The 14509-nt window shown below is 43.0% G+C and overlaps 1 protein-coding gene across 10 annotated transcripts in view; it reads left to right on the top strand.

The window, feature by feature from the left end:
• Window positions 1-14509, top strand: part of pnpla6 (patatin-like phospholipase domain containing 6) — a 38971-nt gene that overhangs the window by 23005 nt on the left and 1457 nt on the right. For 3 of the 10 annotated variants that reach the window (XM_037763534.1, XM_037763530.1, XM_037763532.1), the window contains exons 23-37: window positions 32-95; window positions 246-414; window positions 517-699; window positions 971-1089; window positions 1326-1482; window positions 1627-1743; window positions 1884-1953; window positions 5168-5284; window positions 9178-9294; window positions 11802-11950; window positions 12126-12278; window positions 12716-12832; window positions 12950-13037; window positions 13347-13492; window positions 14125-14509. The exon at window positions 14125-14509 is cut by the window's right edge and continues 1457 nt beyond it. In XM_037763534.1, the coding sequence (XP_037619462.1) occupies window positions 32-95; window positions 246-414; window positions 517-699; window positions 971-1089; window positions 1326-1482; window positions 1627-1743; window positions 1884-1953; window positions 5168-5284; window positions 9178-9294; window positions 11802-11950; window positions 12126-12278; window positions 12716-12832; window positions 12950-13037; window positions 13347-13492; window positions 14125-14199 (1841 nt within the window). In that variant the 3' untranslated portion in view covers window positions 14200-14509. The remainder of the gene's footprint in view (window positions 1-31; window positions 96-245; window positions 415-516; window positions 700-970; window positions 1090-1325; window positions 1483-1626; window positions 1744-1883; window positions 1954-5167; window positions 5285-9177; window positions 9295-11801; window positions 11951-12125; window positions 12279-12715; window positions 12833-12949; window positions 13038-13346; window positions 13493-14124) is intronic. The other 7 variants (XM_037763540.1, XM_037763537.1, XM_037763538.1 and 4 more) reach the window with 5 other exon arrangements.

The raw sequence follows: 14509 nt of genomic DNA, 5'->3' as shown, positions 1-14509 counted from the left end.
TTGTCTGCCTGTCTCTGTTTGACACTTGTAGGGCCCACTCTGCTATTAACCAGTGAAATAATCAGAGAGCGACTGGGTGCCTCTGCTTTGGACAGGTCAGTCTAACTATCAAAAAAACATCTCAGTTACATATTTTTTGGTCCCCTGTCACTTTCCATACTTCTCAATCATTGTCAGTGTTTGTTTTTGGTGAATTAAAACGCTATTCCATAACCTCACCTTTGCTTTTCTCCTGTGTCCATCAGTATCCACGAGTACCGTCTCTCCGGCTGGCTGGCCCAGCAGGAGGACATTAATCGGATTGTCCTGTACCAGACTGACAACACCATGACCCCGTGGACTCAGCGCTGTATCCGGCAGGCGGACTGCATCCTTATCGTCGGCCTGGGGGACCAGGAACCTGCCCTGGGAGAGGTATGTGTGTGTGTGTGTGATAGTGTCTTGGAAAGAAAAAGGAAATTCTGGTAACAAATAAACCACTCTCTCTTGTCTCCGTCCTCTCCTCTTCCCCTCCAGTTGGAGCAGATGCTGGAGAACACAGCAGTACGGGCTCTGAAGCAGCTGGTTCTATTGCACAAAGAGGACGGGCCGGGCCCCTCCAGGACCGTCGAGTGGCTCAACATGCGTAGCTGGTGCTCCGGGCATCTGCACCTCAAGTGTCCCCGCAGGGTCTTCTCCAGACGCGGTCACAGCAAACTAGTATGAAGCAAACTTCACTGTCACTTATAGCTAGTTTTTGATGAAATTGTACTACATACATACTGTATTATGGTATGCTATTCTAACTACATTACCCAGTATGGACAGTGGAATTCTAACTCCTTCATAACTTTAAACTAAGAGTGCAATCATGAAATGATGGTCTGGTAAATCAATGAAAAAAGTGCAAGAACACTGGTCCTGGTTGCTGTTTTTATGGAAAGTTGCTGCTTTTGCTGTATTTTCATGTGTGTTTTCTCTGTTTGTGCAGAGGGAGGTATACGAGAAAGTGTTTGAGAAAACGGCAGACAGGCACAGTGATTTCTCTCGGCTGGCCCGAGTCCTGACTGGAAACAGCATCGCCGTGGTGCTGGGAGGAGGCGGAGCCAGGTGAGCAGGGCTGAGCCATACCTATCTGTACAGACATGTGGAGAGCACGTTGTGTCTTACAGGTCTTGGTGTTTTGTAAGGATTTTTTTAGTGCACCTGTCTTATCAAACTAGTTCCGATGATGAAAATGTACTCTTTGAAGGAACATCTCAAGTCATTTTGTACCACTCAGTACCGGCTTACAACCCGTGAAGTCATCCAGTGTACCTGACCAGTGTTTGTTTTCCCTCATGCAGAGGCTGCTCTCATGTGGGTGTGATCAAAGCTATGGAGGAAGCGGGGATTCCTATAGACATAGTGGGCGGGACCTCAATCGGCTCATTTATTGGCGCACTGTACGCTGAGGAGAGGAGCGCCGTCAGAACCAAACAGAGAGCCAGAGAGTGGTCCAAGGTACAGCAGCACACATTTATAGCCATTATTGAGTCATTTCTGTCTCGCCCGTATGTACATATTCAAGGTCTTATGGTTTCAAACAAGATTAGGTGATTAACAATTGACTTGTGTCCGGTTTCTCTGTATTTTGTTGCTCAACAGGCAATGAACTCAGTATTCGAAACAGTCCTGGACCTGACCTACCCCATCACCTCCATGTTCTCCGGTTCTGCCTTCAACACCAGCATCTATAAAGTGTTCCAGGATAAGCAAGCTGAGGTGAGGGATCGAGGCACAAAGTCATTTTTTCCGAGTTTATAGAGAAGGTCTGCCAGAACTGGAGAAATAATAATAATAATAATAACAACAATGATAATAACAAGGTTTATGACACTGAAATATACCTCCTGTTCCCCCAGGACCTGTGGCTGCCATACTTCAACGTCACCACTGACATCACGGCCTCGGCCATGCGTGTTCACCAGGATGGTAAGTGACAGCTGAGCTGACTGCAGGGGCCGCCACCCCTCTTTATCATATCACTAGTAAGACAGTACTTTTCTACATGACAGTACTTTTACAGTGTTTGTCAGTACAATACATTATTTGATAGCTTTGGATGAGCAAACACAGATAGACATACACAATAATAGGCAACATTTAACACCGCTCAATCAATAATACTGCTGAATGACAAAGAACTAATGTGTGAAATTGGCATTATCATCGATTCATGTTTCAGGAAGTATTTAAGTGGTAGAATAATGCTCGCAGCAGCCAGTCAGAAGTAAAATGGCACAGTAACTAAAGCTATTACCTACGTGAATATGATATATGATATATGATATATATATATATATATAATGCTGTTGCACTCAGTTAATTTCAGAAGTGACTTTAGGCATTTTTCTTTATCTTTTATAGAACAAGTCTATAAATATTGTATTTGTAGGCACAACTTGGGGGCAATACACACAAATTTAACTGGCTTTTGCAACATCTAGAGTGACAAGACTGCATGCCCTCAGATTTATGGTTTAAGGCGGGTACTGTATACTCCAAACCAAATTGAAGATGGTGTGTTCTCAAACTGCTGTTGAATACGACACTTTGAGCAAATTTCAAAGTAGTTACTGCGACACTGCACCCGATTCGACTGTTATCCGGCCATTAAATAGGCGTTATCAGTCAATATAAGCACCATAGATGTGGGTCAGTAGGGGCCTACTGCGTTTGTGTAAAACAAGCAATTTGGAGGAATTTTTAGCAGATTATTTCCTGTTTATTATTTATTTATTTTATTATTATTATATTGCATCAGAGATGAGTTTTATTTAGTTATTTTAGAAACTTTTAAAACAAATCTCTATATTATTTATTTTGTTTCTCGAATTTTTAACAATCATACCTACTTAACAGGCTTTTTTTTTTTTACAAATTCAGTGTTTTCTTTCTCCCTGACGCCATTGTTCTATTAGCTCTGCGGTTGTTTTACTGTACTGTGTAATTTTTTCAAATTTTTAAATTTATATCTTAAATAATAATCCAAACTTTAAAAAATAACAATTTCATTTAGAATGAATGAAATGCTGAGATATAAGCCAACTATATATATTTTTTAAAATCAAGAAGGCCTCGCGACTCCCTTTGCTTTTGCGACCCCTAGTTGGGGTCGGGACCTCCAGGTTGGGAACCAGTGTGTTAGGGAGCGGTGAAATGACCCAGATAAATTTGAGCGGCCAGCCTGCAAACATTGCAGCCTTCAAAGCCAAATACATCACTTCATTTTAGTCCCAAAACCCACTATTTTGCCTCCGTAAACGTGCCAGTTGCAATCTGGTTTGGAGTATGCTACGGCCAAGCGCTTCAACGGAGATTTCACTCAACATGTACAAAAGAAAACACTGTGTAGATGTTTCTATGCTTGTGTCTGTATTTACTGAAATAATTGTTCTGTTTGACTTGCGTAAGAAATGCACCATCACTAACGTTAGTTAAAGTAGACCTAGCCTGAAAAGGAACCCCACAAATCCAGTGTGCCATGTTTGTACACCATCACACGAAGACATTGCTAGTTTCATTGTAAAGGCACCGTTTTGAATTATTATAATTCAGGCTGATTACTGGATTTGAGGGATTTGCTTATGTTTGCATCCTGGCATGTATGTGAATTAACTGCTGGAGCAAAGCCTCACTGTTCACATCATCTGCCTCTCTCACTTTTACTGCACTAGTTTCCTCCCTTTTCATTTCTTTATTTCTTTCCTCAGTTTCTTAATTTCATTTTTCCAATCTTTTACCATTTTTCTGACCGTTTCTACATCTTGATTTACTTTTTCTGTTTCTATTAAACTTCTTCTTAACATCTTCCTTTTCATACACTTCATTGAAAAAGCTGTCTAGATTTTTCATTGTTTTATTTGTCCATCACATTTGTGTCTAAAGCTCCCAGATTATGTCCTGTAGATCCTTTACGTCAGGTTCTTAGTGCACATAGAGAGACATCACAGAGCTGCCCATCCGTAGGTTACGCCATAGACAAAATAACTTCTTTAGTTGCTGCTGCCTCCTCCCCTCCCATGTCCGCGTCAGCATGTAGGATCCAGAACACTTCACGCTGCTTTTCCCTTATTGCTCCTTAACGACATCCCGCGCTGCTTCTACCACTCATCCATCCATCCATCCATCCATCCATCCATTCTGTGCTTTCTATAGTTCTTCTGGTGTGCTTTTTGTCAAACATCGCTAGTGTGATACTATTCTGTCACTTTGGCTCTTGTCATTGAAAAAAAAAGAGTAATTGTACGCCGTTTTGACGGGTGTAAGGTACACAGTGTCATCATTAGATCCAGTGAGGGAAAAACTACCAAGGCTGAGAAAACTTAAAATTAAACACAAATTGCAAGTCTTTCCTGTAAAAACCTTCAGTCCAGTTTCGCTTGCAGTTTTCTCTTCAGTCTACTAGTTTAACGCCAAACAGCACTTCTCGAAATGACGGACTCTATCTCTCTCTTTCTCCCTCCTTCTGCCTCACTTGGGCTCTTTTTCTATCTTCTGTCTCTGCCTGTCTTCCTCCCACCTTGCTTGTTGGACCAGTCCTCTAACAACGCTAATACTATTTTTTTTTTTTTAAATATGCTTAATGAACACATCAAACACACTTTGCATCACTGTTTTTAGGTTATAGAGATAATTTACATAAATCTGGTGTCATTCAGCCGACATATTTGTTGTCATCTATATCACAGACTGGTTTAAATCTACTATAAATAGTGCTGTTTTTAGTAAATGTTATTATGTTGATATTTTGGTACCATACTTCCTTAATCAGCCTACGAATAGCTTTATATAATTGTCCGTAAAGTATGCTTTTATTTGAAATTGGCCTTGTACTAGAATATACTGCATTTGGTAAGAAACCGTTGGGATAAGTACATTTGTTGACGTTGTATTCCCCTTCCTCTCTGTCTTGCTCCTGGCAGCGTCTTGCACTCTTCTTCTCTATGTCGCGGGCATTTCTTCCTCTCTCCCTCCTTCATCCTCTCTTTTTCAGCACTCTTCTCTCTCTCTCTCTCTCTCTCTCTCTCTCTCTCTCTCTGTCTCTTTACTCTCTGTGACTCTCTCGCTCTCTATTTCCATCTGTGACGTTGAGTCCGGCCCATATTTGATGTGTTCCTCCTTCTCCATCTCCATCTCCTGACAGGTTGCGTCTGGCGATACGTTAGAGCCAGCGCCTCCTACACCCCCTATTTACCTCCCCTGTGCGACCCCAAGGATGGCCACTTGCTTGTGGATGGTTGCTATGTTAACAATGTCCCAGGTCAGATTTTAAACAGCCGCTCACCAAAACCTCCTCTCTCCCCCCATCCCATCCCCAAGTCGCCACTCAACCACTCGGCTCCCCTCCTCCTCTTTCTCGTCCTCTCCCTCCCGAGTTCTCACTCGTCACTAACCCCGCCCTGACCAGGTGGACACTGGGAGCCCATGGTTTGGAAGGAAAGACTAAATCCACTATATAGTGTCTTAGGATTGATGCAACCAGTGCCTCATCTTCGTTTAACTCCAATTGGCTTTTTGATTCACACACACAGCACGCTGTCTCCAGTTGGCTTTGGTCCACTTCTGACAATAACCGCTCACTTTCACTTTCTTAGAAGATGTGAGGTTTTGCCCACACATGTCTGGATATCCATGGGTCATGGAGAGATGCATGATGGTCTTGCTACTTCTGGCCCCCTATGTACATTTGTCAGACCTTTGGATGTGGCTTGGAAGTGCCAATGTACTTGCTTATTTTGATATACAGTTACTAACAGGTAGCTCAGTTTGGATGATGCAAATCAAACTTGGGATTTAGCTGGATTTTCAGTGTGAGACCAGGCAGTACAGCATGCTTTAATTATCCCCCTGAGACCCGCTGAGACTGACTTCACTGTTTTTCAGATGCTCTATCAGAATGAAGCTACATCTTCTAGCTATCATATGAAACTAGAAAACCTAAAGAATCCATCGGTACCAACCATGTCATGCTAGCTTGTCGGGAAGGAGGCTAAATAACGCTCCAAAGTTGGGCTAAATTTTAGTGAGGAGAAACTGGCATGGCCATTTTCAAAGGGGTTCCTTGACCTCTGACCTCAAGATATGTGACTGAAAATGGGTTCTATGGGTACCCACGAGTCTCCCCTTTACAGACATGCCCACTTTATGATAATCACATGCAGTTTTTTTTAATGCATCACATCAAATGTGTTATTTTCTCTTATTCTAAAATGGTGTATTTGAATATTTCTGCATACTGGGGTCCCTAAACAGTCCTGAATTACATCAATTGGGTATCACTGTAAAGCTGAGACTCTTGTGGATCCAATGAGCCCAACTGTATTCATGTGTGATGATGTTAGTCTTCATAGTAGCCATTTCATTGTAGTGAGACAATTTTTTGAAACTTGACCTCACTGTATAAAATGACCTGTGGTGACCTCTAGGATAATCACAGCCTCATTAAACTTTACAGCCACAAACTAGAGACCTAGAGTATTCAGAGGATGAAGCGCACGTCATCAAATCGCCGAAAAATGCAATTCTTGCAGAAATCTCAAAATGTCAAAAGTTTTTGATACCAAATCACAGCATGGCTTTTTCTATGGTGTTCCTCAAGGTCTTGGTGTCTTAATGTGGTATTTTGGAGGAATTATTGATCATTTTTATCGATTCGTGAAAAAATGGTTAAATTTAGCACCAAATCTGTGTAACAAATGGTCTCAACCCATATTGCTGCAACAACTTATGAGACATAATAGAGCATGAGAATGGCCACCATATACTTCTATCACAATGTTCTAAACCCTCATACACTTCCACACTTATTTTTAGATAATTCATTAATTCATGTTTATTTCTGATTTGTGACTAGAACAACTGGACACAGTGCTGAGCAGCATCTCAAATTAATCTTCAGGTTCCCAGCTTTCAGATGATGTACACCACTTCTATGTGACATCTACTGTTGACCTGCAATCCCCCCTAAAGACCCCCTATTGTGGTCTACTCAGGGTCTCAGAGGGTTAAAGAAAAGCTGATAGCGTTGAAGGTGACACTGGAGCTAGTGAATGGCTGCACCATGTCAACATCGCATCCGTCTGTTGTTGTGGATCATTGTGCGTATCCGTGGGCCTAAATGTGTCTTGTCCTTCGGACCGAACTGCAGCTTGTTCCCCACGAGGAGGTCCTTGTGAAATTGCTACCGTTTCATTTCAATCCCTTCCACCTACAGGAACATGTCCAGCCTCTCCTACGCAGCATCTGTCCTCTCCCCTGGCTTTGCTTGCTTCTATGTGCATGCCAGTGTTAAACACTGTGAGCCAATCCATATATTTCTCATAAATATATATTGATGGCATGTATTACCTTTTTTTGTTTTACTATATATATTTTTTTTATTATTCAGGAATATGTGTTCTGGATCCTGCTGTTGTAGCTCCCGTACAAATAGAATAAAGTTCCAATAAATCTAGAGCAAACAGATGGAAAGCTGTAGGTGGTAGTAATCCCCCTAAAGTCATATTTCAGTAAAATGATTCTTCCTCAGTATTCACATATACTCCACGCACAGATGCACCCCTTCGCTTTTCTCTGTGGTGCTCCTTATCCTTCCAACCCATGCAGCACCCGTCCTGCTCCTGCCCCCTGCTGGCACTGAGCTGGAGCTGCAGGACTGGGCAGGCTGGGTGCCTCCCTGCCATGTTCACGGTGAAGGATCTCCAAACACTGTCACAACATCTGCCGCCGCTCCTTCTCACGACATGTAGACAATTAAAGTAGGTCCATTCATGGCAAGCCGTTTTGACATTTAATAACTAAGCCTGAATATCCGGAAACATTAACATTAGAGATATCTACAATTACATTGTGACTAGTCAGAATTCTTATTCAAGATAACACAATTCAGTTACAGATATCTCAAACGTCATTATAACTAGTCAGAATTGTTGTGCATGACGTTGCTTGTGCAAGGCTTCCCATTGGATATCGGCCCAACAAAGCATCTGATCAGTGTCATCAGAAGCTTTTGCTAACTTGGATAGCTCGGTAAAGTTTCACAGATATTCACAGATTCAAACTTCCCGGATCAATAACTCATTTTGTAAAAACATAAACGAGGGCTCTTTCTAACCGTAGTGAGGTAGACAACAAGCTACAACCTCATTTTATTCAAAAGGAGCCGTCCTCCGAGCTGGTCACATAACATTGGTCTCTATATTCAGCCGGCTGTGAGACGAGCGGTCAGGGGCCGTTGTGGATCAGATAGTTAGAAAATGCCATGAAATAGAAAGAGCTCATCATCAAGGTATTTGTGGCAAACGAGAGCTTTGTTCACTAGAGAGTTGTGGTAGATTTGCATATTGTAGATTTATTGTCTCCAGACACACTTTATAAACCAATAGTATGTCTGAATAGCTTCCTCCTCCCGTCTCATCCTGCCTCCTTCTGACGTAAATACAGAATTACAGAATTAAATAGTAGATATCTGAAACTGGAGTTACGTATATTAGTCATAATTCAGTTGCGGTTGTAGACATCCGTAATGAGAAACCCCATACACATGAATAGTAAAAGTAGTTTGAATCGTACTAATGTCATTACGTATATCTTGAATTAGAGTTTTCACTGGGCAAAATGACGTTGCAGATATCTGTAATGAATTTCCCGTCTAGCTATTAAATGTTAAAACGGCTTGCCATAGTCCATTACAATATTTCCTACTTCTCCTCCTCCTCAGGTGATGGTGATTTGGTTTCCGCTTGAATATTCAGTATCTGTTGATTTTGCTTTAGAAAAGGAGCAAATTCAGACAATCACATCATGCCATAGAGCGGTGTCGTTGGGACACTGTTTGGAGATCCAGACAGCCTTGGTGCTCTGTGATGGTTGCCATTTACTTTTTTACCTTACGCACAAGTCACACAGGGTCTCTGTGCAAGGTAATGAGGTTTGCAGTGGTGTACAGCAGAGGCTAAAGGTGGGCAGAACCACAGTCCTAGCCTTTGCAGGGGATCGGCAACCTTCCTTTGTCCGACCTCCCTCTGATGTTGGGATTGCGTTCTGTGTCGACACTAACCTGAAACGTTTAGCAAACATTATTGAGATGTTATCCCCCCCCCCCCCTCCCTGCTCCTCCCTTCCTCCTCCCTACTTCCCTCCCTGGTGTGTCAGGCTCTCTGTGGCGCTATGTGCGGGCGAGCATGACCCTCTCGGGGTACCTGCCGCCTCTCTGCGACCCCAAAGATGGCAACTTGCTAATGGACGGTGGCTACATCAACAACCTGCCAGGCAAGTAGAGGTGGTACCCCCCCAACCCACCAACACACAATCTCCACAGTCCACCAAACTCCTGTCCCCCAGAGGAGGGGGGAGTGGAGTGAGGGATGGGGGATGATTATAATGAGGGCTTTTAATCAAGTTGTTTATAGGCTGGGTAAGTATGTATTAATGCTAATGGAGGGAAGTCAGGTGGTAGCGGAGGAGTGTGCTGAGTTTTCCCTGTCTGAATATTGAATATTGAGGAGGTTCAAACCATCAATTAAAGCTGCAGTGGGTAGAAATGGAGCAAATATGATAAATAATATGGTCACTATATCCTGACAGTAGTGCATGAGACAGGTAATCTGAAAAAAATCACGAGCCTCTGTGTCCTCCGGTGTCCTCCGGTGTCCTCCGGTGCTCCTAACGGCATCTGCAAGATTTTACAGACCAGAGGAAAACAACCAATCAGAGCTGATCTGGAGTCTGCTGTCCAGCTTCCGTCTATGAGAGAAACGAGTCGATCACTCACGAACTCTGATCAAACGGTCAAACTAGGCAGCGCTGATCGAACATGAATCGATATTCTGTTACGTTAATCTCTATTTCTCTCATCAATTGTCTTCAGAATCATCTTGTAGTGTACTGTTTAGCTGTAAAATGAGAAAGTTGTGACCCGGCAGCCATGTTGAGAACAGTTGAGGAAATAGCAAGCACCGCCCACCAGCCGGAGCACAGCCAATAGGAAGGCTCTCTCTCTGAAATGATCTGTGATTGGTCAAAGTCTCCCGTCACGGGGTAGATTTTTTAAAGCGTGAAAACAGAGCCATGAGGAGGTGCAGAAGTCTAGTTATCTCTCAGAACACTTGAATTACAATATGCTGAAAAGTTATTATGGACTTTTTATCCAATGATGCCAAAGAATTATTGCCTACTGCAGCTTTATTCAACCACATTTTTAGAAATAACAATAAAAACTGAGTGAGCTCAGTGAGTAAACAATCGTATCAAACCCTGAAATATTCTGTATTACTTGATGGGGAAAAGTCAGCATTTACAATTCTATTGAGAGTTGATTCAAGTGTATAAAATGACACGGTTACACTTAAACTAATACCACATTGAATAGGAGAATGTGGTATTTGTCTGTCAAACAGCCCGGTGTCAGAAAGGTGTAGAGTTAAAAACGGGGGGAGTGATGACCACTCGTATCAAATTTAAAATAAAATAAAAAAGATTTTCAAGTTCCTGATATTGAAACCATAGCGTTACTATGCTATTTTTTGATGCCATAAGACACCGGTCTGCTTTGAGGTTAAAGTCTGGTTCCCCTCATGTCCAAGAATGAGCACTTTTCTGTAGAGCTGGGCAGTAATTCAATTTATTGACTTTCAGTGGAATCATACTGTGGTGATGTGATCATATCATGTTATCATTCTGTTGTCCAAATTAATAACTCAAAGTAGTTTAAAATTTTTTACCCTTATGAGGAGTTCATGTAAGGCAGAACAGTGGAACACAGTTCTGCTCTGAACTTGATTATTTTCTATTGGATTATTATACAAACATTGCGGTAATGATTTCAACCATATTGCCCAGCCCTACAAGCATTTTGTTCATTATACTGAAGCTTCATTTTAATATCAATATCTGCTTCCATTTCAGCCAGAGGAACAATGAGTGGAGTCTGTTAATAAAGAGGGGAGGAAATGTTTTTTTGTCTGCGGACCATTAAATACATCTTCATTACCTGAAAGCATTTTAAAAACCAAATTCCCTGTAATTTTTTACAGAAGTAAGACACAAACAGTTTTCAGCTTTCATTATGGTACGCAGATGAAAACTCCCCCCCCCTGAGTCTGTCTCTGTGTCGTTACCGTCAAGAATGAACTCTGTACTGATGAAACGCAGTCGTATTTCACAAAGCTCTGGACTGAGCTACTGTAATTTTCTACTTGGTATGGGAACCATACCTTATTATTTCATTCTTGAGGTTTGTGAAATATGGTGCTTTCTGGGGCCCAAAGATTGATCCAACTAAAAGAAGAAAAAAGAAAAACTCAACTTCCTTTATTTCTGACTCTTCTCCCTGAAGAGTTTGTGCTGCATCAGCTGCATTTCTCTAGTTGTTCTTGGCACTCTGGATCAGTGCTTTGGGGTTTGTGGGATGGCTTCCTGTTTGTCTTTGAATAGGCTCAACACCACAAAAATGCTCACTGACCCAACACTCTGTTTTTAATGCCAGCAAGTCAATGAGAAAGGTCGTGACCTCCGGCCCTGTGCTCGTTGGCCAAAAAAATAACAAATACAGTGTTTTGTGTCACTAATTGGCCATAAATCCTCTGTGTCTGACCACTTAGGAAATAACATTTTTGTGGTGTAAGTCTGAACATTGTGGCTCCTAAAATGAAGGTATTATCCTGAGACAAGCTTAATAACACAGAATCCGTTGTCTCACCATCTCTGCTGCTGGATTTTGTCTGTGCTGGTTGTGCGTCTGTGTGTGAATGCTGGTGTGTGTGCTACGCGTCCAACAGCGGACATTGCAAGGAACATGGGCGCCAGGACGGTCATTGCCATCGACGTGGGTAGCCAAGATGAGACCGACCTCTGTAACTATGGCGACTGCCTGTCTGGCTGGTGGTTGCTGTGGAAACGGATCAATCCCTGGGCAGAGAAAGTAAAGGTACAGTACGGGTTGGTAGCACAAGGCACCGGTAACTTTGGGTGACTCTTAACGTATAGAGGAGTACAATATGTAGCAGTGGGGGCGGGGGGGAGGTGCTGAGTCTTCAGATTGAGAAACATTTCTGTTGGCGTTAGCAGTGATTTCTGGTTCTTACACCATCCCTCTTCCGCAGGTGCCAGACATGGCAGAGATCCAGTCTCGGTTGGCCTACGTGTCATGCGTACGTCAGTTAGAGGTGGTGAAGAAGAGCGCCTACTGCGAGTACATCAGACCGCCCATCGACCGCTTCAAGACTATGGACTTCGGCAAGTTTGACGAGATCTATGTGAGTTGCTTCGTAAACGTTGCTATTTTTATACATTACATAAGTTGAATGCGATGCCTTGATTTAATTACAGCAAGCAAAGGAGGGCACACAGCCAGTCGTATTGATGGCGGTTAGTGTTAACCTTCATTCTGCAAAGAGGACGTTGCTACTCTGGCATCACTCCGTGTGCATTTGTCTTGAAGGCCACAGCCATGTTCAGACAGATATATAACTATTATAGCACTATAGCATAAAGACGCAGCATTCATGTCAATGAATGCAGGGGGCTTCGGCAAATAAGGGAACATTTTTACTTTAAACCAGTGCAACATGATCCTACAAAGTGCATGCAAAAATACATCATAATCATGTTCATAGTTGTAATGCATTCCCTTAAAAAAAGTGTCTTTCTGCTTTATTAAAAGTACGCTGTGTTTGTGTTTAAACTACTTCAGGATGTGGGCTACCAGCACGGCAAGTTGCTGTTTACTGGCTGGGCCCGAGGCGACATCATCGAGAACATGCTGAAGGACCACCGCTCAGCCGACTACAACGACAGCAAGAGAACTGACGTACGTACAGCACACACACCACAAATGAGCTTTAATATGGTTGATGTATAACTACACATACATGTTCACCATCAACGATATTACGCCAGTATATAACGATCGTTTTTTGTCTCGTAGTCCTGCACTTGTCCAGGAGCCGACTTCACTGACCTCGCAGAAATCGTGTCCAGGATAGAGCCGGTCCAAACCTACGTAGCGGCAGAAGGTAAACCACCACTTGCCAAATCATTATTATCTACAAATGATTCCTTTTATAATGGTTGAAGTATTCTTTACACAGCTTGCACACATGTTAAAAGTCCTCGTTGCAGGAGTGTCTCCTCCTATAGACGCACATTTCACCTTCAAGATCATGTCGGATTTATCAGTGTGATAAATAAGGGGTCACGGCTTTCACCTGGTCTGTTTTATTGAAATAACCTAGACAGATATTTTATGGGTGCTATCTAAACCCGGTCGGTCAGTCACACGATAAATTCTCTCTGTAATATCTCCTCTAAATCTTTCCATTCAGCAGAGGAGTCGGACTGTCTGACAGAGTATGAGGAAGACGGGATGGACACGGTGAGAGAGGAGGAGGGGGAGGAAGAGGAGGAAGAGGCAGAGGACCCTGAGGATCACTCCCCCGGAGAGTGGGGCCAGAATGGGGTCTTTCAGACTGTAAGCACACACACACAAACATGATGTGACCGATCCATATTAAATGCAGTTTCTTCTTCAATGTCGTCAACAAGGTTGAATATTGTCCGATACTGATGTTCGGCTGATATATCAGTGCATCCCTATAACATTTAGTCAGTCAGTTACACTCAGAGTCTGAAATTAGCACAATTGTTGGCAATGGCGGGTGAAATCGTCAGGCCATCCGCCACTTTGGCAGACAGGGAAAACTCCAGTGATGGGAATAGAGAACCGTAGATGTCTGATTTCTTGGCATCTCATGCCTCCGTGTCTATCGATTCCTCTTATTAATGCTCTCCGACAGTTACGCAACGCACGCTATATCATGTTTCAGTTTGTTTGGAGCCAGAGACACGGCGGAGAGGAAAAAAGTACTCAAAATCGTGGCGCTACTAAATCTGAGGGGACCACGCGTCCCACAAGCTTCAGATTTTTTTTCCCTCAATGTGGCCCTAATACTCCGTAGTACATTTGCACTTTGGCCCTCACTGCATTAGACTTAAGTACTATATACTTAGACTATAAGTGGTGTTACCTTCATCACAATGCTCAAATGTTTTGTGGCTCCAGACAGATATCCAGACAGACAACTCTCCTCTGTCTCTGTGCAGGATGAGGAGAAATCTGTGAGACAACGCAGGAAACTCACCAGTGACTCCAACAACTCCGAAGTCTCTGACTGCTGACAGAGGGCCACGGAGGACTAGAGGGAGTTGAAACAAGACCAAGGGCCAAATTCCGGGGTCCATAAACTGTCAAGGCCAGAGACCTGGACGCCACGCTCAGCTCCTGCAGCTCCTGAAACTCTGAGATACTGGTTTTGTTTTTCTGCAGGAAATCGTTCGTGCTCTAACTTGTGGAACCTTCTTCGCATCGAGTGGCTTCCTCCTCGCTCTCACACACTGGCCTCATCTGTCCACATTCTGACCCCAACGTCAAACATGATTACATGTACAGCTTCGAATGAGAACGGTCTACCCCACCCGGCGGCTTCTC

The sequence above is a fragment of the Sebastes umbrosus genome, chromosome 3, assembly GCF_015220745.1.
Source record: "Sebastes umbrosus isolate fSebUmb1 chromosome 3, fSebUmb1.pri, whole genome shotgun sequence".
Classification (NCBI taxonomy): domain Eukaryota; kingdom Metazoa; phylum Chordata; class Actinopteri; order Perciformes; family Sebastidae; genus Sebastes; species Sebastes umbrosus.
The sequence above is the reverse complement of the archived record's forward strand: the minus strand, read 5'-3'. Positions and strand labels throughout refer to the sequence as shown.